The sequence below is a fragment of the Erigeron canadensis genome, chromosome 3, assembly GCF_010389155.1.
Source record: "Erigeron canadensis isolate Cc75 chromosome 3, C_canadensis_v1, whole genome shotgun sequence".
Classification (NCBI taxonomy): Eukaryota; Viridiplantae; Streptophyta; class Magnoliopsida; order Asterales; family Asteraceae; genus Erigeron; species Erigeron canadensis.
This window is the reverse complement of record NC_057763.1, coordinates 2,967,651-2,994,512: the sequence shown is the minus strand read 5'-3', so window position 1 is coordinate 2,994,512 and position 26,862 is coordinate 2,967,651. Positions and strand designations below refer to the sequence as shown.

General features: G+C 33.9%; 2 protein-coding genes across 2 annotated transcripts; both read left to right on the top strand.

The window, feature by feature from the left end:
- The first annotated feature begins 9,097 nt into the window (after positions 1 to 9,097).
- LOC122594520 (WUSCHEL-related homeobox 2-like) lies at positions 9,098 to 10,694 on the top strand. Its single transcript, XM_043766966.1, has 2 exons — positions 9,098 to 9,513; positions 10,080 to 10,694. Exons 1-2 carry the CDS (start codon positions 9,159 to 9,161, stop codon positions 10,541 to 10,543), a joined length of 819 nt encoding a protein of 272 aa, XP_043622901.1. The 5' UTR covers positions 9,098 to 9,158; the 3' UTR covers positions 10,544 to 10,694.
- Positions 10,695 to 23,647: 12,953 nt separating this feature from the next.
- Positions 23,648 to 26,571, top strand: LOC122590993 (heat shock cognate 70 kDa protein 2-like). The gene is made up of 2 exons (XM_043763173.1): positions 23,648 to 23,979; positions 24,704 to 26,571. The coding sequence occupies exons 1-2, from the start codon at positions 23,766 to 23,768 to the stop codon at positions 26,434 to 26,436; spliced, it is 1,947 nt and encodes a 648-aa protein (XP_043619108.1). The 5' UTR covers positions 23,648 to 23,765; the 3' UTR covers positions 26,437 to 26,571.
- Positions 26,572 to 26,862: the final 291 nt, after the last annotated feature.

The following is a 26,862-nucleotide window of genomic DNA, read 5'->3' as shown; positions in this document are numbered from 1 at the left end:
ATAAATGCGAGTCATGTGTTTCCGGCAAGATGACACGAAAACCCTTTAAGCATTTGCCAGAAAGCGCTAAAGATCTTCTTGGACTCATTCATACCGATGTTTGTGGCCCATTTAGACATGTGTCAAGAAAAGGAGCTAGCTACTTCATTACTTTTACAGATGATTTCAGTCGTTATGGTTATGTTTACTTGCTTAAACATAAACATGAAGTCTTTGAAACATTCAAAGAGTTTAAGAATGAAGTTGAAAATCAACTCGGTAAAACCATCAAGATTCTTCGTTCGGATCGAGGTGGTGAATACTTAAGCCAAGAGTTTAAGGATTATTTTAAAGCATGTGGATTGTCCAACAGCTTACTCCTCCATACACTCCTCAGCATAATGGAGTGTCTGAAAGGAGAAATCGAACCTTGCTAGACATGGTGAGATCAATGATGACCTGTACAACTCTCCCATTTTTCGTTTTGAGATTATGCTCTAGAGACTGCTGTATGCATTATCAATATGGTTCCAACTAAGAAGGTTGACAAGACACCGTACGAATTATGGCATGGTGATGTCCCTAATTTGTCTTACTTAAGAGTCTGCGGATGTGAGGCACTTGTGAAGCGCGATACGCCTGACAAACTTGAACCCAAAACTACTAAGTGCATCTTTGTCGGATACCCTAAGGAAACGATGGGTTACGACTTCTATGATCCCGCCAAAAACACTGTTCGTGTTGCTTGATATACTGAGTTCTTTGAAAAGAAGTTAGTTCAAGAGTACAGTGGGAGGATTGTAGAACTTGATGAGATTCAAGGGGAAGATGGGTCACCTTCTGAAGATACTAGCAATCATCAACTTGGGGGGGGGGGGAATGTTCAAAGTGATGAACCTCAAGTCGATGATAATGAAGCGATTCCACTTCGTAGGTCTGAAAGGACAAGACGTCTTACTGAAAGACTATGTCTGATGGTAGAAGAAGACGTTGTTGGAGATCTCGATGAGCCTCCGAATTTCGAAGCTGCATTATCAGATCCTGAATCTGACAAATGGCTTGAAGCTACGAAGGTGGAAATGAAATCCATGAAAGACAATCAAGTCTGGAGCTTGGTTGATCTTCCACAAAATGCTCAGACTGTTGGGTGTAAGTGGATCTTCAAGAAAAAGACGGACATGGATGGAAATGTACACACCTATAAAGCTCGTCTCGTGACGAAAGGTTATATTCAACGTTTCGGTGTTGATTATGAAGAAACCTTTTCTCCAGTTGCGGGGATTAGAGCTATTAGGATTCTCTTAGCCATAGCAGCGTACTATGACTTTGAGATATGGCAAATGGATGTTAAGACTGCCTTCTTAAATGGTTACTTGGATGAAGAAGTCTATATGGATCAACCGGAAGGTTTTATTGATCCGAAACTTCCCAACAAAGTATGCAAGCTTCAAAGGTCCATTTATGGACTAAAGCAAGCATCAAGAAGTTGGAATAAACGGTTTGATGAAGAAATCAAAAAGTTTGGTTTCGTTCAAAATCCCGATGAGCCATGTGTATATCGCAAAGCTAGTGGGAGTAATGTTACTTTCCTTGTCTTGTATGTCGATGACATATTAATCATAGGAAAACACATTCCAATGTTGCAAGATGTTAAATCCCATCTTGGAAAGTGTTTTGCCATGAAAGATCTAGGAGAAGCGGCATTTATTCTTGGAATCAAAATCTATCGAGATAGATCAAAGCGATTAATTGGACTAAGTCAGAGTGCTTATATTGATAAGATCTTGAAGCGATTCAAAATGGAGAACTCTAAGCGTGGGTCTATACCTATGCAAGAAAGACTTAGTTTATCTGTCAAACAAGGTGCTTCTACGCCTAATGAGGTGGAGCGTATGAGTAGAATTCCTTATGCTTCGGCTGTAGGATCTATTATGTATGCGGTTAGATGCACTAGACCCAATGTGGTGTTCGCGCAAAACATCATAAGCCGATATCAACAGAATCCTGGTGAAAGCCATTGGATTGCAGTTAAAAATATTCTGAAGTACCTACGAGCTACTAAAGATATATTTTTGGTGTATGGAGGAAATCCAGACTTAGAGCTCAAAGTGACCAGATACTGTGATGCTGGATTTCAAACTGATAAAGATGACACGAAGTCTCAATCAGGATTCGTCTTCATTTTAAATGGAGGAGTTGTGGACTGGAAAAGCAAGAAGCAAACCACAGTCGCCATGTCTGCAACAGAGTCTGAGTACATTGCCTCCTCAGAAGCCGCAATGGAAGCAGTCTGTATAAGGAAGTTCATTAGCGGGCTCGACGTGATCCCCTCAAATGAATTACCTACTGATTTGTACTGTGATAATACCGGTGCATTAATCATTGCCAACGAACCCGGAGTTCAGAAAGGTGCCAGACATTATGCTAGACGATATCACTATGTTCGAGAGCATATCGAACAAGGAGAGATCAATTTACTCAAAGTTCACACAGATTTTAACTTAGCTGATCCTTTCACAAAAGCTTTGTCTAGGCCCAAGCTTGAAAGGCATGCCGATGGCATAGGACTTAAATTAGCTAGTTATTTCATGTAAATTTGTTGTTTTAGTATTTGGATAAGGGATGTTAAACAATTTATATTTTTCGTAATGAAATAAAGTACTTGATATGTTTGATTTCATTCAATATTAAATTGGGTCCTATATTTGCATGTTTAAATCCTTGAATATTTCATTTAATATTTTATATATAATTGAATATTCTAAAGTGTCCATTGTCGATTAATTATATGGGAATATAATTAAACAAAGACAAATGTGAGTGATTGATTATATTTTTGGAATATGTAATGGATGGATCCCACCAAACTCACATGATATCCATAGCGGATGCATATCGGACTACCCCACTAACAAATTATCGCTTTATGGATCATCGTCATTAAGTGAAATTCGCAAATGGTTACTTTTATTGATCCTTTGACTTGAGATACAAGTAGGTCAGCATGTATGAATCGCACTTACTAGATATAGTTCTAACTCACCTGAATAAGGGGGTACATAAAGGGCTATTTTCAGAAAGCGTCGTGAAATATGATGACTGACACGTGTAGTCAATATAGGATTTGTTCCTTCAATTTGAAATTGAAGTATGATACCGTTTGGCGCCCTCATTAGGACTAATTAAAGATATTTGCATGGCCGTACCCAAATGAATCCAGATAGTTCTCGATTATATTTGGTAATCATTAATTAGTTATAGAATGAGAAACATAATCGTTAAATTATGAAATGATCTCGATCCATATTCATATTTAACAAAGGTATCTGAACAAAGGGATAATAAATGCCTTAACCATTTAAACAGTACTTAAATGTTTTCGGGAGCATTGGCGTGTTGCTAGATGCTTACCAATGTTATTACCTTCATTCGTTATGAGCTCAAGTGGGAGCTGTTGGAATATGATCACCTAAAATGAACGTATGTCCGAAAAGTATTTAAGCCTACGGGGTCACACCTCAACGTGAATGTAACTATAAATTGATTAATATATTAAATGTAATTTATTAATTAATTTGATCACGAAAAACTAACGGGGGTTCGTTAAAAGAGTTAAAAGTTAACGGTACTTAACTAACGGACTTAACAGAGAAGAGTTGGAATTAGGAAACCCCTCTAGAATGTTCTGGGGGCGGGGGGGGGGGGGGGGGGGGGGGGACGGTCGACCAAGGGCTCCAAAACCCTTAAACTTGGCCATTAAGTTTCCTAAGCCTATAAATAGAAGCCTAGGTTAATTGTTTTTCACACACAATTAATTAGGTTTTCTAAAACCCTAAAAATCTCTTCTCTCTCTCTCTCTTGCTTCGGTCGACTACCACAAGAAAAACAAAGGGTTTTTGGTTTTTGTTTGGGTCGAAATTCAAGAGCAAAAAAACAAAGGGTTGTTCGGTTCGTGATCAAGTACTAGCATACATATGTTCCAACGTTGAATGTGCAATCGTAGAGAGGTTAATTTAAACCTTGTTCTTATCTTCAATCTCTCCATTATAAGGTACAAATTCTATACTTTGGTTAATTAATTAAACTGCATAGATCTTGTCTTCCATTGCGTGCTTTGTGATTTGTTGTGATAATTAGTTATACAACCCAACACTTATAAGGAGCAAAGGTGTAGTCGGCAAAACGTATTGACAAAAAGCATCAGCTACCATCAGCTTCTTGGCAATCTTATAGCACATGCATCGGCTAGTATCAACAAGTTTAATCGGCAAGTTTTAGCAAAGTACATCGACTAGTTTTGGCCGATAAATGTGAACATTGGGGTGTATGGGACCATGTGTTTGTGGGAATTTGATTGGTTAATGTTGCCAAAAATTGATATAGATATAGAAAGAGCCGATCAGTTTACTTTTCCTTCTACACCTTTATATTTGGTAGATTTTGGCTTCTTTTGGCTATATTTTACAAAGTCCATGTGTTGGAATTTGATTGGTTGTAACTTTGCCAAAAGTTGGTAAATCGGCTCTACACCCTTGCCCCTTACATAGGTATCATGGGTTTGCGGTACGAATTTATCCATGGCGGATTCATTATACTCATTTACCTGTCCACGACCCGCAAACGGGCACATAATTATATCCGTTATGTATCCACGGGTAAAATCTATTGAAATTACCCGTACATGACGGATGGGTATTCACGGATTACGGATTTTTTCCACCCGTTGCCATCCTTGATTGTATGATATTTGTCTAACAACATTTAGTTGTATTATTTAGAAGGTGTTTGGAAAATTAACCTAAATCATTTTAGGTATGAGTTTACTAATAGTATGGATGAAAATCATTTTGTAAACCTAGTCGCTAGTATGGGATTGGAATATGCTTTGCTTTGATAACTAAAACCAAGAATTAAAAACCAAACAGCTTCAAAAGAATTGAAACTCTTATTTTTATTCTTAATCATACAACTCAAACACACCTTAAGAATTTAGGTCGATCTCTATAGGGCTTTCCACAAGTCGTGGGACACCAGTTAGTAGTCTTCAGTCTTCACTACGTACGTTACATCACATTAGATGTGGTTTTTTTTGTTTAAAAGAAACATATAAAAACCTTTTATCCCCGTTCGTCAAAATAAGCTCTCAGTTGTACATGTACAATTCAAATCTTACATAAGATTAGTGCTAGTCCAAGATAACATGTGCAATTCGGATATTGCATAAGGATTAGTACTAGTCCAAAATAGGCTCCCATTGATTTTTATGATACAAGCATGGTGGATCTAATATCGAATGCCTTTAGGAGTTTCGGTTTATGAAATTTTTGGACCCAAATACAATTTATTTTAAGGATAAATATCTTGAAATATAACAAACATTAAACGAATATTTATAATGTGAAAAAAAAAAATAAAGTTGTGCTTATGTTATGTAATAACTTTCAAATCATGTTATTGTATTAGGTATATGTGACAACCATTAAGTTGTCATTTGTAAGTTTTTGATTGTTCGGATACATACAATAGACAACATTTGAAAGTTATTACATTCAATGGACAAAAATTTAGTTATTTTTCATGATAGATATTTGTTTAAAGTTTCTTAGAACTCATCCCCTTATTCTAAAATTGGATTTTCCAAATGGAATTTTTATTATTGTGTATGAAAACAAATAAATAATGTTGTTTACAGACACCCTTGAGCCGGTAACAAGTTAATCATCACTATATATCTATTGTAAATCTACGGCTGTGATCATTTAAAAACAAAAAAATGGTAAAATTTGAAAAACAAATCTCAACTATTCATTTCAATTTCGATCTACAATCTCTCCTCCCCTTCTTTCTAATCCCGTTTTTCATTTCCTCCACCACCATCACCGTCTCCGGTCATATCTCTCTGATCAGGCACCACCGCCACGACTGTCGTCTCTTTTTCTGATGACGAGCGTATCGGCGTCGGCCACCATTGTTGCCGGCCAAACACACCGTGAGTAAAATGCAACACCATAGCTACCTACCCCATACCAATACCATTGTCGGAAATTGTGATATAGTATAGGTGTAGCCCTTAATCGAATGGTTTCACCGCTAAAGGGGGCTTCGCCCTCTCAGTTGTCAACCTCAAGGCATTTATAATGGGGTTGGAAGTCGAATGCGTATGGGAATGGTGTGGATTTGATGGCCTGGATCCAAGAGATAGTGCGACGGGTGATACAGTACGAGCACTACCCTTACTATCATGGCTCCGCCTTGGCGTCGCTAAAGGAAGATGAGTAGAGAGAGCGACTGTGGCTGGAGAGGGTGGTGGTGGTGACGGTGGTCAGAGATGATCGGTGGTGGTGATGGTGGTGGTAGCACCGGCGGATGGTAGTGGTGGAGGAAAACATGAATGGAAGGAATGGAAGTGAGGTGAAAAAGTAGAGATAAGATAGATGTAATGGTTGAGATCAAACGTATCGTGTATTAATTGTACGATACTAACAAGTAACAACTATGATATAAACTATATATATCTCTTATTAAGGGGTAATATTATATTACCAGTGCAACTTTGTATTATTGTTATTAACGATTTATTAGACTATATGGTATGAGGCGGAAAAAAAGGTGGATCCGTCGGTGAAACACCTTGGAAACGCCTGCTACACCGGCCCGACAAGCATTCCAATTGGATTTTGGGCCTTCGACGGAACAACAAAACCATGGACTAAAACACCACTTTTTCCCTTTCTAATGTATCCTAACGGTTATTTCCTTTCAAAATTGAGTTTGCCCTATTTTTGTTTTTTTTTTCCAGTGCAGATCTGTGATATATAGATAGATATAGGTATTAGTATATACATATTAAGAGAAAAGAACATGTTGAAGATGATAAGTTTTGTTAAATGACAAATTGTTCTTGTAAAATGTTTGGTTATTGTTTGTTGCTTTTATCTTTTCTTTTTTGTCTTTCTATACCACATTAATAAAATATTAATTATTAGTTTTGTGAATACTTTTGTTTTACCTTTGTTATTGTATTTTAAGAAAGTTAAATTTTTAGATTTAATGTAATATATGTAACTTTTTTAATATTGCAAAAAAATGTATTTCTTTTATAAAATGTCTAACAATAAATGACAAACATGCAACATAACGACTACTACTAAAATCAGAAGGGAGATTCCAACGCACCGCAAAAAGAATGACCTCCCATGAACGAAACTGAACACCCTTTGCATTAAACCGTAAATGCAAAGAGATCTAACCGACATCTTTTGTTCATCTCTTCAAAACACTATGCACGAATACAATTTCCTTCTTTTTTATGCACGATACAATTTCCTTTACACTACCATAATATTTCCAAATCTCAAACTCGCTAGAAAAATAATCTTTCCATGTATGTAATTGTGCGAGAGAGAAAAGTCCTTGAACATTTCGAGAGGGATCTTTAAATTTGTTTACTTGTCATTTTCTACTTTCAAGTAATTTTTTTTTTATAAATACTATAACGGATAAATAACTAACACTCTACACAAAAAAATTACATTATAGAAAATCCTCTGACCATTAAACTAACACCTACTTAATATGAAAGACTAGCTATATAACCCACTTTGTTTTACAGATTCATTTTTATAAGAATAAACTCCCTCATCATCAAACAAGAAAGTTTAAAGTCCACACCATATCGGTTCTATAATGCAAATTAATTATGTTACCACGAGGCAAATAATGGTGTCAAATGAAGGACCCGAGTTGGTTATCAATAAAGTATTTTTCACCACTTGAATTGTAGGTGATCGATTGACTAAATTACTTTTGACAAATTTTTGTAGTTGAATCATGGGAGTGTGTGTTATCATGGGACAATATATTTAGATCGTAAAAACCAAAAGATTTTGATGAAAAATTACAATGACAATTGGAGTGTGACGATTCCTTAATCCCCACCTCCAATGAGAGTCATCGCACCTCGTCCTCATAGCTCCCAGGCCAAATGATCGCATTACATTTCCAATGCACGTACTTTCCTTTTATGCCCCTATATACTTTCCTCTATTCTTTCATTCCCAAGGCGCCTACCTTGTAACTTAATGTAGGGTCTTTTTTGTCCATTTACTTTATTTCTCATTTTCATTTTATCCTCTAGCCACCATGTTTTCAGAGATAGTTCTGCACCAAAAACAACATAACAATTAACACCCTTCCCACCACATAATTCTCTCTATATAGTTATTTTGATATAGGTTCCATAGTTACAAAAATACAATTAAATGTCATTTTGTGTTACTCAAATGTCCCCCTTGTGATTACCAGCATAACACAGTTTGACCCCCTATTTTACTCATGACATTTCTGTTGTAATTATTATCGGTTTGGATGTGATTTAATTTAGATATGGTTTGAAAGTGATACAATAACACTTTTATAATGTTGGATAAATTTGAGTACAATATAATGTACTCGTAGTATCCATAGTATCCAAGCTAAGGTGAGGGCCTAGACCTGGATAATCGGTTGTTTAAACCGGATTTTATTACATCCGATTAAATTGGGTAGACGTTTTAGGAGAAAACCAAAAATGTGTATCTTTTTAATGCTTATTTAACATATTCAATATTAATTAAATAAGAATTAAGAAGTCATTTTTGTTTTTTTAAATAATGTAAAAGTTATATCGTCACGATCATCTTATTTGACCATCTCACTTATATAATTAAAGCTCAATTAAACGATCGACATTTTGATATAAAAGTATAGAGTATAAACTTGGGTCCCTCAAGATTTGAAAAGAACATACAATTACTAAATTATTCCTTTAATAGATTGCAAGTACGAAGACATTAAAATATTCCAAAAGTTAGTTACAATCTCCTAACTTTTTTTTTTTTAATTTTAAAAAGAGTCAATTTTGGAATTAGTTGGCTCACAACATGATGGTAATTAACTTTAAATAAAAAAAAAAATGTAAATCATTGAAATGCAATAAAGAAAACTAGAAGGGAGTAAGATGTAAATACCAAGACCCTATATATATAGTAGACGAAGTAGGAGTAGTCGTTCAAAAGACCCATGCACAATTACAAAAAATAAACGAACCATCACTCTCTCTATATATATCATTCTCTTTTTGACTCCCACTTAATTAATTAAATCACTTTAATTAATTTATCATCATCATCTGATTAATTATGGACTGCGTTAGTGTCTCACAAGATGTACCAACAACCGTGGTTGGGGCAGGGTCACCTTTGGCTTGTAGATGGAACCCAACCAAAGAACAAATAGACATGTTAGAGAATTATTATGCACAAGGGCTAAGAACCCCGACCGCGGCCCAGATTCAAGAGATAACCACTAGGTTGCAAACTTATGGTCACATTGAAGGCAAAAATGTGTTTTATTGGTTTCAAAATCATAAGGCTAGGCTAAGACAGAAAGAAAAACAAGATCATTTGTCATTGTTTCGGCAATACAACCACCACCATCATCACCTCCTTCACCGCCCTCAACCCGCCTTCATGCATTTGCCTCCACGTCAAAACGGTTCGTATTTTATGACTTTTTTTTTGTTTTGTCATCTGGATCGATTTATTTTAATATTATTGTATCACACGTTCAAAAATTTATAATTAACACGTACATGTAGATCAAAAATAATAAATAAAATACCCGGTGTCATGTCAAACTTTTTTTTTTTTTATATATGTTCGTTAGAAAGGGTACATTATGAAGTGATTTGTACCTTTTAAAATATTCAGTCTACATTTTTATATTTATTAAATTGATTATCATGGATCCAAATTATTATAACAACGAGCATAATACCCGCGCATTGCGGCGGAATTTTGTTTTAAGAATGAGATAGATTCGGGGGTAGTTTAGTCCAACTGTAGAGGTGAGTATAGAAAGATGTATTAAGGTAAGGGGCAATTAAACTTGTCAGTTTTTAATGACTTAAAGCTAATTTGCCTTATAAGAGAGTATAGATATGTTTACTTTAAATAATAGATTCAGTTTAATTAATCCAATCACTTGAAAAGCAGTTTTTCAGTTTTTGAATATATAAATGTTGAACATTTTGCTTATACATTTACCATATGTTTTTTCAGTAATGTATGAGCCATGTTACATGCCACAAAACAATTTAGGGTTTTGTGCTCAATACCCACAAGTTGTATCACCGACCACCAGCAGCACCAGCAATGGCATCAAGAGACGATCACCACGAACACCGAAGCCACCACGACCGATGAATAATAATGTTTCTGGCTTGATTATCATGTCAACAAACCAACCAAAAACTACTGCTAATTATGCCAATACTAGAAATAGCATAAATACTAATTACATAGATCAAGGTGACAATATTAATAATAATATTGTTGGAAGCAAAAACTACATAATTAATCATCATCAAGAAACGTTGGATCTTTTCCCGGTCCACCCAACCGGGATCCTGCAAGAACGAGCGGAGACTACTACGGGCAATGCTAGTTGTCTTGCCACCAATGCTCTTACACCATGCTCATCAGGAACTTCGGTTGACCGGATGTATTTTGATTTTTTCTGTTGATGATTCAAAAATATATACACATATTAATATGGGCATGATGTTAGAGGGGTCAAAATTTATCTAACATGCATGCAATTTTGGATAGGTGGCTCGGAAACTATTGTTAGTTTTTGGTCTTATTAGTTTAAATTGTAATAACATTATTATATTATTATTGGATGGGAATATGGGATGGTATAATATTTTATATGTTCAATTCTTACTTTGTTTGTATGATTTATTTATATATATATGTGGCGCGCAATTTTAATTTCTTTTTGCCTTTTGTGTGAACAAATTAAATGGTGCTTTTGTAACTACATAAGGACAAAATATATTTAGTTAGTAGTTAGATTATATATAACTGTCACATTGGTAAATGTTTGGATGATTTTGAAATACAGATAAAAACTAGATTTGTCTGGTACGTTGATATTATCTACACTAAAAATAGATGGTTCATATATATTTAAGTGCTACTAATTCAATATATAAAAACAATACCATATGTGTGTCATGGCTAATTAATTTGTTTGATGGGAAAGCCATTCGGCACGGACAAAAGCTTTTAAGAGGACTCGTTGTACGTGAGCCTTATTTTCAGTTTACCAATTCTGTTTTGTGAAAAACGAAAAGAAATCATAGCCATGTTTTTTTTAAAAATTTGTATTTCTTTGGAAAACTAAGGAGATGAAGAAGTGGTGGTGTGAACCTCTATATCTCTTTAATCCCAGCTTTTGTTTCTCAATTATATGTATGCGGGTATGTATAATACTGTATATATTTATATATTTTATATTTATATCTGTATAAATTATTATAATACAGAGTATAATTGATAAAGAGAAAAAAATATTGATAGACGCTTAAAGAAATGACAGATATGGTCAATTGCAACAATTACAACGTACACTTAATCTCTGCATGTGGGATATAGGAGAGGTTAGATATGGATAGTTTTGTCTCTACTCAAAAGTAGAAAGACTATTATTCAATAAGGACCTCCGGCTAAACGAGTAAATAGCAGGAGAGTGTAAAAAGTTTAGTAACTATACCTACCGGCCGAGCTGAGTATCACAATGTTACATTAAGAGTATCAAATGGTAGCAAATATACCAGACAACACACTTTAGCGTGTATCCAACAAGACATAATAAATGGGAAACCATTTGAACAGATTAAACATCAACTTCAAATATAATAAACAAAACCGGCTGCATATGTTCAAGCTTGAGAGATGAGAGCAACAATTTAAAATGTTATGTTTAAGAATTCCTCTTACCTCCTCCCAACAAGTCTAAAAGCAAATAAGATTGATATCAACGAAACATACATATAGTAGAAATTAAATAAGAAGATGAATTGTAATGATTACAACTAGTGTTATACCCGGCCGTTAAGCCAACGGCCGGGTATAACAACCGAACTTAGACTTGAATGTGGGTAAACATGTCAACCGTTACCATTAGACAAAAAAAAACACATCGTTAAACAATACAACGTTAATTTTTTTTTCCCGAAAAGTAAGTTTCATTCATAACAACAATTTAGTTATCCGCACTTGCGGGATAACCATATATACAACTGAGGATTAAATTACAATGAAACGATTCCAATCCTCCCAACTACAAGTTCCTTTTTTCAATCTATATCTATACCACAAAAACCCGGTTGTCTTTGTATCTACGAAAATCCTATCACTACAAATCTCATTTCCTTGAAAAATCTTTTCATTTTTTGCTTTCCAAATGCACCAACAAGACGTTAAGAGAATAGTTTTGAATGTCTTCTTTGCGTTCTTCCTTAGACCCACTTTATCCGCACTCTCGATTAGATCTTTTACCGACAAAAAAACCAAACTGTCAACATTACACCACCTGCTAACCTTAAAACAATACAACGTTAATCTTAAAACATGAAACTTTTATGGCGAAATATAAACTTGCAATGTTCTTGAAAGATAAAAATAAGAAACTAAAAACTTTGATTGTGAAACTTAAAGTAGACTAAAGTTGTATCACATGAATCGTTAAACATAAAACTTTAATGGTAAACATAAAAAGCCTTAAAAAGATTTAGTGGTTAAATTGTAAAAAACTAAAATATTACCACCCTAATTAAAGGAAAAAATAAAAAAAACCCAACATTTTAAAGTAACATCTACACAACACCTTAACTTAAACATTAAAAATAAAATTATAAAAATTATAAAAAAAAACTAAACAGATAGCTGAGTCAGCTGCCTGCTAGCTAACTTCACTGTTCACACGTGAAAAAGTTTAAATAGGTTGTAAGTAGTTAGTTGTTGACCCCGCGCGTTGCCGCTGGGTATGTTTTTGGCGAGCGTCTGAGTGAGTTGAGTGAGAAAGTGATGGGCCCTGAGGAAGCGGAGGGTATATAATAAAGTTTTGGCAAATTTATGTCAAATATTCGAAACATTAAGAATATTGTAAAGGAATAATAAGTCGTATAAGAACACAAATAATAATTATATTAATGTTTTAAATGTTTCATGAATGTAAGACGTTAGCATGATGAAAATTGTTATATATTAAAAACGTTATATATATGTATAAATACGGAAGGAAATAATAAAAAACAAAATCTTTACAAGTAAAACCATAATTATGTACAAATTGTATGATGAAAACCTGAGAACCTAAAAGTTTAATGTCAATAAAAATGAAAACAAAATTTTTGATATGAGATACAAGTTAAAAGATGAAAACTTTAATTAAAAAAACAACTAAACATGTAGCAATACCATAAAAATAATGTAGAGAATATTAAGATGTATAAAAACATGAACAATGGCTATATTAATGTTTTAAATGTAACATGAATGTAAGACGTAACGATGATAAAAGTTATTGTATAATGAAAACACTATATGTATAAAAAGACAAATGAAAATAATTAAAAACCAAATGTTTAAAAGTAAAACCGTAACTGTGTGAAAGTTGTTTGATGAAAACATGAGAATTTAAAAGTTTAGTGTCACGAAAATGAAAGCGAAAACTTTGATGTGGGGTAAAAGTTTAAAAATAAAAATGTTAGGCGTTTAAAACGAAATTTGGTTTAAATGTAAGGGGTTAAAACGGAATTTGATTAATATTAGTATGTGCTTTAAAAACTTGTACATTTTACGCATAAATTACTTGTACATTTACATAGGTAAGAGATGAATTCTAATAGACTAATAAGAGTCTCCGTTTAAAAGCCCATTCAAAAGGTGAGCTAACCATCAGTCCATCACCATGTAAACGCGGCCCAAACACCTTTCTGGGCGTGTTACGAATTTATAATCAACTCTAACAGTGATTTACAATCTGGAAAATTTCGTTTAGATATGTCGCATTGTTGTCTTGCTAATTAATCATATAATAGAATCTATTTATCAAATTATTAGATTTTAGTTACTTTTTTAAATGATTTATCATTTTTCTTATGTTGGACTTTTTTTATTATAATTGCAAAAAAGTTTCTAGTGATCTATCTATTCTATTTACATTTTCTAAACATTGATTTTATTTAACCGGTTTACGTTTAATTTTATCATTATTTATATATATATGTTTTAAACTGAATTGACAAATATTTTTTTTGTTACATACATTTCATAGTTTATTTTATCATGTGTCATAAACTTCCCGTGTATATATGACACGGGTTAAAATCTAGTATGGTTCCAAACCATTTTTGATTAATTAGTGGTGAAGTGAGAGTCTTTGTATAAGATTAGTGATTGAGGGATTCCTGAGATGTAATGTTTATTTGGTGTTAGACATGGGATGAGTAAGTTTAGCTCAATTGAAATGGAGACTGATAATTGGGGACTGTTTTGCTAAATGAAAGTGTTTTTATTAAACAACAACTTTGGATTTGGTGACATTGTCTCATAATATATCTATTTTATTTTATAAAAAAAAAAAAACCCAATTATTTTCAAAATAATCTTTGTCTTCATCTCGAGTAGCATTTTGTTTGTACTCGGATTTGAACCCAAAATTATAAGGTCTCATCCCTCAAGTACCAATGATTTGAACCGAATAATTTGCCGTCATACCCTTGGGGAAATGGGTTATTAGGTTTTACCGAATCTGGATTAACTTGAAGTGTCTAAGTTCTAGAAAGTTTCCACGACCAACTAAACATTGCCTTTTGCCAATATGACAATCCGTACGGAATTTCTAACGATACCATTAGTTACTTTGCATTGAATATACTAGCATTTTATCCACGCAATGCGGCGGTGGGGGTGGTTGTTGGTAGTGGTGGTGGCGTGACGGATGGTGTCAGTGTGGTTATTATTGTAACAAAATAAATGTAAAAGAGTTAGTATAGTTATTTTAAGACTTGATGGATTTATGTTGTAATTTATTTCATTAAGATTAATTTAGATATTTTAAGTGAAAATGTATAACCTAGTGAATAAAAGAGATAATTAATTAATTCATTAAGGGTAAAATGATAATTTCGCATAGGGACATTTTTATGAGAGAGTGTTGAAAAGTGTTAGGAGAAAAAGTGTGACAATTTTTATAAAATACTTCATCCGTTCCATTTTAATTGTCCTATTTTGACTGATCAAGTGTTTATGATCCGACTTTGACCGTAAATATCTTTGTTTGTGTTATATATTAGTTGATGAAAGTTATATCAATGAAAAATACATTTAAAACTCAATAAATTCATATTTGTTATAGTAGTGTTATATAACATAAATAAAAATATTTACGTTCAAAATTAAAAGAAAAAGACTTAAAAAGTCAAAATAAGACAGCCGAAGGGAGTGGTAGAGAAGAGATATAATGATAATAACAAACAGAATCCTATATGGCAAAATTCAAATAAAAAACGTGGGGTATAAGTGGGCTAATAGAACAGTGCCACGTGACGTTGTCATTGTTCATTAGTCTCACCTTTAATGATTATACAATCTAGAGTTAATTACATAAATCGTCCATGTCGTGGTACCCAAATTGCAGGTTACATCCCTAACTTTCAAAAATTACAGTTTTAGTCCAAACAACTTTGCTCCGTCAACAGTTTTAGTCCTGACCATAAACGTCCGTTTAAAATCAGGTCACGTGATTCGCACGTGATGGGTAATCTCGTAAATTGACTTAATAATACCCATAGTTAATTACAGAAATCATCCCTGTTGTGGGCGGTCACTTGCAACTTTCATCCCTAACTTTTAAAAAATTACAGTTTTGGTCCAAAATCCAAAATAAAATTAAACACAAAATCATTTGGATTTCTAATGCATAACATATATCACAGATATAATCCAAGATCCAAAATCAAACACAAATTTAATCCAAAATTTAATGAAACTCCAAATCTCATTACTTTCATATAAATACATGATCTATATACAAACATAACATATAATTATATATATTAGATCTATTCATTATATACAATTAACTCATAAATAAAAAAATCTTATAAAAATCTCACCATCTTTATTATTCTTAGCTCTTCCTCTGTTTTTATAAGTTCTCAAAACAAAAATAAAACTAAGTAAAAAAAAATCAATTACTTAAAATCCATAAACACTTAAATCCAAGAGAGTCTGAATCTCTATTTTTCAAAAAGAGAGTAGGGTGTGAGTTAAGATTGTTTATGAATTTATATCTGATAGAAATAGAAGAAGTTGGATAATTAGGATTTTTTTTTGTGTGTGTAAATGTTTCTTTTCATATTGATTGATAATAAAAATTTTGGACCAAAACTGTAATTTTTTGAAAGTTAGGAATGAAAGTTGCAAGTGACTGTCTACAACAGGGACGATTTCTGTAATTAACTCTGGGTATTATTAAGTCAATTTACGAGATTACCCATCACGTGCGAATCACGTGACTTGGCTTTAAACGGACGTTTATGGCCAGGACTAAAACTGTTGACGGAGCAAAGTTTTTTGGACTAAAACTGTAATTTTTGAAAGTTAGGGATGAAACTGCAAGCTGGGTAACATGACAGGGACGATTACTGTAATTAACTCTACAATCTATTATATTAATAAAGAAATATAGTGATGACATAAGATTTTTTAAAAATTATATTACCTGGCACACATGCTTTTAATTTAATTAAGACATCATCATACTTTATAAATATGTATCATTATTTTTATTAAATGTCCACGTTATTATGTAAGATTTTAAACACCTTATTTTTTTTATTATAATAGGCCTAAAACTATGGTGTTTTTTCCCCCAATATAACGTTTTTTTTTCCCAACCGAATGTTTTTTAACGTGTGTCCACAACTACACATGTAACACCCCGAGTTAGGTTCGAAATATTATCGAAAAGATATAGCGTATGCATAGGATTATCGTAGAACATGAACTATATGAATAAAAAGGATTCGGTAAATCCAACATTAACAAACAAATACGTAACACATAATGCAAAATAAGGGGGCAAATGAACCCTGGATCCATGTAAGTCCAAGCCCAAGTCCTAGTACAAGCATCAATCATCCGACACCTCTTGGATTCTCTTGGTAACCTGAAAAGTGTACTAAACAAGGTCAATAGTAGGTTGGTGAGTTCTTAGGAAAGAATGAACAAGAACACATACCAATGTCAACCAATACAAAATTAACACCAAACATGATCTAAGATTTGCACACTTGTACCCAATGTCTCTTAATGTCCCCATGTCGTCCATAATGTCCTCAAGTACACCTGTAAAATGTCATCAAGTACTTAAAGTACCCGTTTGTATTGCACATCATGCACCTCATTGTACTCAATTGCACATAAGTTGTTCATCCATGACGATCAATGTCTACACATAACCAAAAACACCATGTGTATATACTTCGTACGATACTACTTTTGAAAGGCCTTTGATGCTTATATATAGGGTCACCCGCAACCTTCCCACCACATCTCCAACCTTTCAAAGGCATTACCGTCCTCCATATATACACAACTAACCTATAACAACTCAACATACATATACAATAACCATACAGCAAATCACATAATTGCACATATACAAAACCGTCACACAACATGTAAATCCATAAATCAATTAATGTCTCCATAACAACCTTGTCCATCAATGACCCTCACACGTGTATTCACATAATGAGCTACATATCAAGGTATTTAAAGTACGCAAGTAAGCAAGAACAAGTAATAATGATATCAACAAGTATCCTAACAAGTCCTATGTTTTCACGCATGCACACACTGTCCCTCAATTATCCTCTTGCCCTCCATAATGTCATCACCCAAGACACTCAAACATATGCCCAATCAAGTCATGTCATCAATCAAGAAAATCAAGCGTATGCACAATTGAACTATGTCATAAATCAAGGAAAACGTATAATTGCACACTTAAACAAGTCAACGCGCAAAAGTTGTACACTTTTCAGCCTGAATCTCAATTGAGTAGGGAGCTACGAAACTCACCTTGATCGGCAAAATAGTAAATATTGATTTATGATCGGGTTATAGTTGTTCAACGTTCACTTCGCGTCCACCACCTACCAATGTACATAACATGCTTACAAATCAAGACCTTACATATGGTTTTTAAATAGTCCGTCTTGGTTCTAAAATGTATCTAACGGGTGTTAAAAACTAACGGACTTTTAGTTCATCTTTGTTCTGATTTGTTCATCTTGGTTCTAACTCTAACTAACGGGCATTAAAACTAACAGACCTTTAGTTCATCTTGGTTCTAACTGTGACTAACGGGCGTTAAAAACTAACGGACTTTTAGTTCATCTTGGTTCTAACTGTAACTAACGGACGTTAAAAACTAACAGATCTTGGTTCTAATTTGTTCTTCTTGGTTTTGAACTGTTGTCAAGAACAGTCCTCGGAATTAACGATCATTAAAACCTGCCCAAATTCGACCCAAATTGCACCCAAGCTTCATTTTGACTTCAAAATCAATTATAAGACACTTATAAACTCGTTTCCAAGCATAATTGAACATAACCCACGACACAAACTCAATCTATAACATCTAATCTTGTCTAAATCGTTCTTGACCCAAATAAAAACCCTAGGAAACCCTAATTCGACTCAAAAATCATTTTGACCATTTTGGAAGCCAATAATCATGTTACCAACACATTTTGGACAAAAACCCATCATGAAAAACTCTTTCATTTCACAATCTAAGAGACTAAGACCAATTTATACCCAATTTCATTCAATAACCTAATTTTGACTCCAAGAACCCATTTTGACCCAAAAGTACTTGGGTTGACCATAATCAAGATTAATAACATTAAATGATGATTTTGAGTTAGAAATTACTTACCAAATCTTCCACTTAAGACTCAAATCCGAAAATTTGCTAGATGAGAAGTTCTTGTACTTGAAATTGCCCAAATTTTTGATATGATATGAAGATGATGATTGATATGTCCATTTATATGCATAATCCATATCGTTTCTAAGTCGTTTTGAGCTTAATTATGAGCAAATTATATATATATTCGATGCTTTAATGGTATTGTTAGTGGTTGCAGGCTTAGAAAAGGAGAAATGGTTAGAAACAACTTTCGGATGACTAGAAGATGCAGTAGGAAGGTTCATGGACACATACGAGTGAAAACGGAATGAAAACTACAAGTTTTGGCTGAAAACAGAGCAAGTGCGTCGCACCTGGAAGATTGGTGCGGAGCATTTTCTTCTCAGAAAGTTGGAAGATGTTAGAAAGCAGGGAGGTGCGGCGCACCAACCCTGTGGTGCGTCGCATATCGGGCAGGAATATTTTTGGAAACAAGGCTAGGTGCGCCGCACCTGAAGCTTGGTGCGTCGCACCTATAGGTCGGTTTGTGAAGACTTTTTGTAAACTCTATATATACAAGACCATAACCCTCCCATTCGATATACAATCACCTTTAGTCGATTTTAGGGTTCTTTGGGGCTATTCTCAGTAGCTTTTTCAAATATCAAGGTCCAAGGGTTGTTCGTGAGCTTCAAGGCATTCGGTTATTGATTTTTTTAGCGTTTACTTGTTTTCTACACATTGGTACAATATGTTCTTCTATATTTTTACTTTTTGTGCTTTGTTTATGATTATGAGTAGCTAAATAATTCGTCATCCACTGAGATGAAGTGATACATTGAATAATGGTTGCATAATCTTTTAAATTCAAGTTGATTTGATTTAACGTTGTGTCCTAATCTTAGCTTATTAATTCTTTATTATTTAACTCTTAATTGCGGATAGTTTTTGCATGATCTTAGTGGTAACTAGGCTGTGTAAAAGTTATTTTGATTGCTTGGTTAGAAGCGATTGTTTCTATGACGGGTACGGTAGAAAGTAATTAATAGTTAATAAGAGTTAACGGGTTAATGGTTGGGTACAATCAAGAGACACAATTGTTATCTAAATAACCAAAACAATTAGTTGACTAGGAAAGTTATGAAAGGCGTCTTGGGGTACTGGTCTTAGTAATGGAACTAGTTAATTAAGGGAATTGAATAAAGTAACGAACTTGACGGGTACGGGGTGAGTCTTTGTTTAGCTCTCGGTTATTAATCAACATATTCGAATTGGTTCTTCATTTAAGTGCAACCTAAATAATGTGTGTCATGGAGTTGAAGTGGATGATCTTCTCATCCTATTTGATATAAAACAATTTTCTTTTCAATAAATTCTTAGGAATTTCTAACTCTTTCAATCAACTAACTTTTAATATAAAATCAAGATGACGTGGTATCTTTAAAAACCAAACTCTTTTTATTAACTTAAAACTCGCTAGCTCTTTGTAGTCTCCGTGGAACGAACCTTTACTTACTTTAATCTATATTGCATACGAACGGGTCCACTGCCCGATTGTGTGTGGTATTCGATTCGGAGTATTTTTAAGGATTTTAATTTAACTAAATTTTCACACATCAATGATATAAATGATAACTCTAACACAAATCTTGCTTGAAACAATTATTTTGATGTAAGAATTTTAGAGAGAGAGAGAGTGAACGTAAGTGTGTGTGTGTGTGTGTGTGTGTGTGTGTGTGTGTGTGTGTGTTCTTACAAGAGAATATAGAGAGAAAGAGATAAGGAAAGTGAAATGGATGGATGGGAGAAATGGGTGGTGGGAAAAGGATAAGGTGGGGTTTTGTTGGGTGGGTCATAAGTTGGGTATAACTCATGGAGGATCCATATCATGTTTCCTAGCTAATTTAGATATCATCTAAAATATAATAGTCGATTAGCACTAACAATGATCTCGACTAGCACATTAGTCTCAAATAAATGATAAATGACCTTTTTGAACACATTGAACCCAATTAAACCACAAATTGCACTTGAACATATATTGATTAACAAAATACTTAGTCAAAATGTACACGAACTCAAAGAGTCAAGAATCACGATTGTTACAACACAATTATTGTTTCCGTTTAATTTCATTTTTTACATAATAATTTATCACAACTTTTCATCTTATTTAACATTGTTATTAGATATTTTAATATGACAACATATTTTAAAGCTACCCGGGTTTAATTCAATTTTTAACAAAACGTTTATCAGTTAACCCGGGTTGATTAGCTAGTAATAATAAATGGGTGATGATAAATGTACCATGGATTTTGATAGATTTACCACACTGTACAAGTATCACAACAAACTGTACAAGTAAATAATGCCTAAATGTGGTAGATTAATTAAGATATGTGGCACTAATATCATCTCTCATAATAAATATATATAATAATAATAAAAGGGATTTTATCATATTTCCCCTTAGACCATACGGTGTGAAGTGTTTTAGGGGCGTTTCGGCTGCGAAATGCAACCTGAACGCTGTGCACATCATCCCGATGTCGCATTTCGGCTGGTCAAAAGGTGGTCGACGGACCAAAACAAACGCCCGAAAATTGCACTTGTTTTTTGTGCCTTCCGAAATTCAAAGGTGGGAGAGAAGAGAGGTAGGGATAAGATTGAGTTTTCCTCTTGCCTTTTTTTTCATGCAAAGGTATATATATGTTAATATGTATAACTGTACCATCGATCTGCAAATTGTAGATGAAGAAGACAACTAAATTTTTGTATGCGGTCCTTTAAATTTTGCTTTTTTTCACCTTTAACCCCTAAAACTTTTTGTATATAGCCCTTTGCCCCTTTGAGTTTTCCTTTTATCTTTTCTTTATTTTGTAATGGATTTTATTGTTATCTTTATTTATTTTATTCAAAGGTGTATATTTATATATGATATCTTTACTTTATGTATTTTAGTACGAGTAGTTTTTAAAAATTATGTCATAGTTTTTATGTAATTGAAATTAAGTTATAGTTATTTATGTATATTTAGTTTTAAATATATAAGTAAAATACTAAAATAAAAAACATTAATCATTTGGTCTTTACACATGGCAAGAGATACCTTATGGTGTCAAGATGCCGTTTACCACACTTTTTTTAAGAACCTCCCTTTACAATCTTCTCCAAGATGCCTCATACCATTTAGGGTATGTTCTTGAGTTTTATTTTAAAAGGAAAGGAAAAGATTGTAAAGGATTTTAAAAATATTTGGGTTCTTGAGTTTTATTTAAGGGAAGAAGAGAAAAGAAGGGAAAAAATTTGGAAGGAGAATTCTATAGAATTTGTTAAAGATATTTTCCTCCCACTTTTGGGATGATTTGGAAGGAAAGAAACTTCACCCCTTCTCTTCCATTCATTCCTCTTCTCTTCTTTTCCCTTCCTTTACATATAAACTCAAAAACACAGGGTTAGTCTTACTAACTTTTACAATCACATATTTACCCAATTGAATAACATAATATCACACATGTCCAACTTAAACAATTAATCTATCATAGGCACCCATTTAGCTCATTCTTATATTAAATAAAACCTCATAAATCTTAATTATTATAAATTAAAAATTGAATGCCCATTATACCCTCTTTTGTTTAGGAGGTATATAATCCCGTCATTTTTCCTTCCAACGAGCCCATGATTGCGTAGGACTGTAGTAGTGAATTAGGGAAACTATATAACCTGATGATAACTTCCCAGATCAATATGTTGATCTGATTCTCTCTAACAAGATAAAGGCATTTTAAGGTGAGAATATCAATTTCCTTTTTTATGAAACTTGTTTATGTTGTTGATTTGTCTTGGAGTGATCCTTATTTATATACTCGTATATATTTACCTAATTGCCATGCTTTTATGATAGTACAGAACTAAGATTAATAAATCTTACATATGATTATATGTAAAGTCATAGTTGCTTTAGGGGAAATCAAAGAATTCGATACATTCATGTTAGTTTAAAATGACATATTCAAATGACTCAGTAAAACATTTTATGGGTTATATGTACCAGTAAAAAATCTCAGAGGGGTCAAAATTAAAAAATCCGTAAAATATAAATATAAAAGAGGTTAAAATGTTAAAAACTTATAAGAATTTTTTTAAAATCGATGAAAAATTTACAAAATCTAAATTTTGAGGGGGCAATTCCCTTTGCCCCATGTGGTACTGTCCATGGGTTATATGTTTCATGTGGAAAGGAATAGAAAATACAAATGAAGAAGAAAACAGAGTGGACGACTACATGATATGCAAATTGCAGTAACACTTCGGCATAGGTAGAGATTTCAATTTGGTATTCGGTTATAAATTTTGGGGACTTTTAAATAGTATATCAAGGGCAAGGTGGAAATTTAATTGTGTAAAGTTATCTTTATTAGCTTTTTTTTTTTTAGTGAAATGGATAAAAATAAAAGTTTTAATATTTAGCTTGGGTATATTTGATATTATGATATTTAACTGGGTACTATATATCAATTTGTGTTATTTTAAAACTTAAAATATATTAAGACAAACCGATTAAAAGGTTATATCAACAAATACTCGTACTATTTAAATAAATTACTAAAAAAATGGGAGCGGGAAGAGTCTGGAACAAACACGGAGGTGAAAAAAGAGAAAACCTTAAAAAAAAACCAAAATAAAATGTGAAAAAACAAATAAAAAGAAAAGAAAGAAAAAGAAAGACATGTCTAGTACGTTCCATACTCAAAGACTTGACAATTGCCTCATACTAACAGGCCAGAACCTTCTGGAATGAAGAAATCCTCTACCTTTATAAAACCGCCCTGCTTACCCCAACCCTTTTTTCATCATCAAAAAAAATCAATTAATCAAACAGCCTACTACGAACACATTTATTATTTTCCGCACACAAATTAAATTCAGTTTAAAATCTCTGTATTTTTATTTGATTTGAAAACATGTCTGGAAAAGGCGAAGGACCGGCGATCGGAATTGATCTCGGAACGACATACTCGTGTGTCGGCGTATGGCAGCATGATCGGGTGGAGATAATAGCTAATGATCAGGGTAACAGAACGACACCGTCTTATGTTGCTTTTACTGATACAGAAAGGTTGATTGGAGATGCTGCTAAAAATCAGGTCGCCATGAACCCTACCAACACTGTTTTCGGTATGTCTCTGTTTTTTTTTCATGTCTTGAATAATTAATTAATTAATTATTTATATTAATTAATGCTTGGTTGTTATGTTGAAATTGGAATAATAATAATATTGATAATGTATTGTTTTGTTGTGATTTTTAGTTAGGGTATTTTAGGTGACAAAAAATATATGTATGTAGATTATAGAATAATTTCAAGCTTATATATATATGTATGGAACTTTTTAGATTGGAAGTCTAGAATAAAGTGAATAAATTTATTGGGGTTTGGAGTTGCACATAGAAATTATATAGTACTAGCATGATAATTAAACAACATGTAACAATTGGTAGAAGTGAAATTTGTATAATTTTAATGTAATTCTAATTTGTTAAAGTTTAAACTAATTGCATTACAAACTAGTTATGAAATTTCTTTAATGATTACTTATTTATTTTAAATCAAAGAGTTAGTATTTTTAAATTGATATTTATAAATTAATATTAATGGTAAAACAGTCCACAATCAATTTTTAGAATGCATGTGTAATTTCTTCTTATCTTGAATTATAAGTGATTTTTAAAAATAAAATAGTTTAAATGCTTTATGAGTGGGTATAGATATAGATACTTTTGGCTTATAATTTTGGGGCTTTTGTGCTCAAATAATTCAAAAGGCATGTTATACATATTTCCTTTCTGATAATTTATTTCATGATTAATTGAATAATTCGTATTATGTGAATATTTGCAGATGCTAAGCGTCTAATTGGAAGGCGATACTCTGATCCATCGGTGCAGAGTGACATGAAGCACTGGCCATTCAAAGTTATTGCCGGCCCTGCAGACAAACCCATGATTGTTGTCTCACATAAAAATGAAGAAAAGCAGTTCTCAGCTGAAGAAATCTCGTCCATGGTCTTAAACAAAATGAAGGAAATTGCCGAGGCTTACCTTGGAACCACCATCAAAAACGCGGTGGTCACCGTCCCTGCCTACTTCAACGACTCGCAGCGTCAAGCTACCAAGGACGCCGGTGTCATTTCTGGTCTCAATGTCATGAGAATCATCAACGAGCCGACTGCAGCTGCCATTGCTTATGGGCTTGACAAGAAGGCTTCTAGTGTTGGTGAGAAAAATGTGTTGATTTTTGACTTGGGTGGTGGCACTTTTGATGTGTCTCTGCTTACCATTGAAGAGGGTATTTTTGAAGTGAAGTCGACTGCTGGAGATACGCATTTGGGTGGTGAAGATTTTGATAATAGGATGGTTAATCACTTTGTTCAGGAGTTTAAGAGGAAAAACAAGAAGGATATAAGTGGAAATCCAAGAGCTTTGAGAAGGTTGAGAACTGCCTGTGAAAGGGCGAAGAGGACCCTTTCATCAACTGCTCAAACCACCATTGAAATTGATTCTTTGTATGAAGGAATTGATTTCTACTCGACGATTACTCGTGCAAGATTCGAGGAATTGAACATGGATCTGTTTAGAAAATGTATGGAGCCGGTTGAGAAGTGTTTGAGAGATGCCAAGATGGACAAGAACAGTGTTCATGATGTGGTCCTTGTTGGTGGCTCTACTCGAATTCCAAAAGTTCAACAATTGTTGCAAGATTTTTTCAACGGGAAAGAGTTGTGCAAGAGCATCAACCCTGATGAAGCAGTGGCGTATGGTGCGGCGGTTCAAGCTGCAATTCTAAGTGGTGAAGGGAACCAGAAAGTTCAAGATTTGCTTTTACTCGATGTGACGCCTTTGTCTCTTGGGTTGGAGACTGCAGGTGGTGTCATGACGGTCTTGATACCGAGGAACACCACGATTCCAACCAAGAAAGAGCAAGTGTTTTCGACCTACTCTGATAATCAACCGGGGGTTTTGATCCAGGTTTATGAAGGTGAAAGAACAAGAACCAAGGATAACAATCTCTTGGGGAAGTTTGAGCTATCTGGAATCCCACCAGCTCCTCGTGGTGTTCCACAGATCACTGTGTGTTTTGACATTGATGCTAATGGTATTTTAAATGTGTCTGCTGAGGACAAGACCACCGGACAAAAGAACAAAATCACCATTACAAATGACAAGGGCAGGCTATCCAAGGAAGAGATTGAGAAGATGGTGCAAGAGGCGGAGAAATACAAAGCAGAGGATGAGGAACACAAGAAGAAAGTGGAGGCCAAGAACGCGTTGGAGAACTACGCGTATAATATGAGGAACACTATCAAGGATGACAAGATCAGCTCAAAACTGCCGGCAGATGACAAGAAGAAAGTTGAGGATGCGGTTGAGGAAGCGATCCAGTGGTTGGATGGAAACCAGTTGGCCGAGGTTGAAGAGTTTGAAGACAAAATGAAGGAGCTTGAAGGTATATGCAATCCAATCATTGCCCGAATGTATCAGGGCGGGGCTGGTGGTCCAGATATGGGAGGCGGCATGGATGACGATGGCCCTTCTGCTGGTGGCTCAGGGCCAAAGATTGAAGAAGTGGACTAAGGTGATTGCTAGTAGCTTTGAGGGTGGTTCTTTTGCTATGGGGGTTGAAAAGGTTTGTTAAAAGTGGGTTGTAGTTTTGTTGTGTGTTTGTGATGTAGTTTAGGTAGTAGCCAACTTCTGCTGTGATTTTGTTACTTTTACTTTTATGGTGCTATGAAGTTTTTCGAATAAAATGAACATGGTGGCAAGTTTATGTAAATTGATTGTTAGCCTTGTTGATTTTCTTTCTGATTGAGTTCTCTATATATTGTCTCTGAGTTCTCTATATATTGTCTCTTATGTGAATTGACCTCTTATGTGGATAGCCTTAATGCTTTACGCAATTAGCGTATATAGTGTGTGGGGCTTAAAGAGGTGGAGCAGAGCTTCCCCTGGTTAATTTATATGCTGTAGTGTCAATGGTTATCTCCTAGCAGAGTAAGCTCA

What these genes read in the sequence shown, in the direction of transcription:
- LOC122594520 (XM_043766966.1), top strand. Translation starts at nt 9,159, where the DNA reads ATGGACTGCGTTAGTGTCTCACAAGATGTACCAACAACCGTGGTTGGG. An exon ending in TTTGCCTCCACGTCAAAACG is followed by an intron (nt 9,514 to 10,079) that starts GTTCGTATTTTA and finishes ATGTTTTTTCAG; the next exon opens with TAATGTATGAGCCATGTTAC.
- LOC122590993 (XM_043763173.1), top strand. Translation starts at nt 23,766, where the DNA reads ATGTCTGGAAAAGGCGAAGGACCGGCGATCGGAATTGATCTCGGAACG. An exon ending in CCCTACCAACACTGTTTTCG is followed by an intron (nt 23,980 to 24,703) that starts GTATGTCTCTGT and finishes GAATATTTGCAG; the next exon opens with ATGCTAAGCGTCTAATTGGA.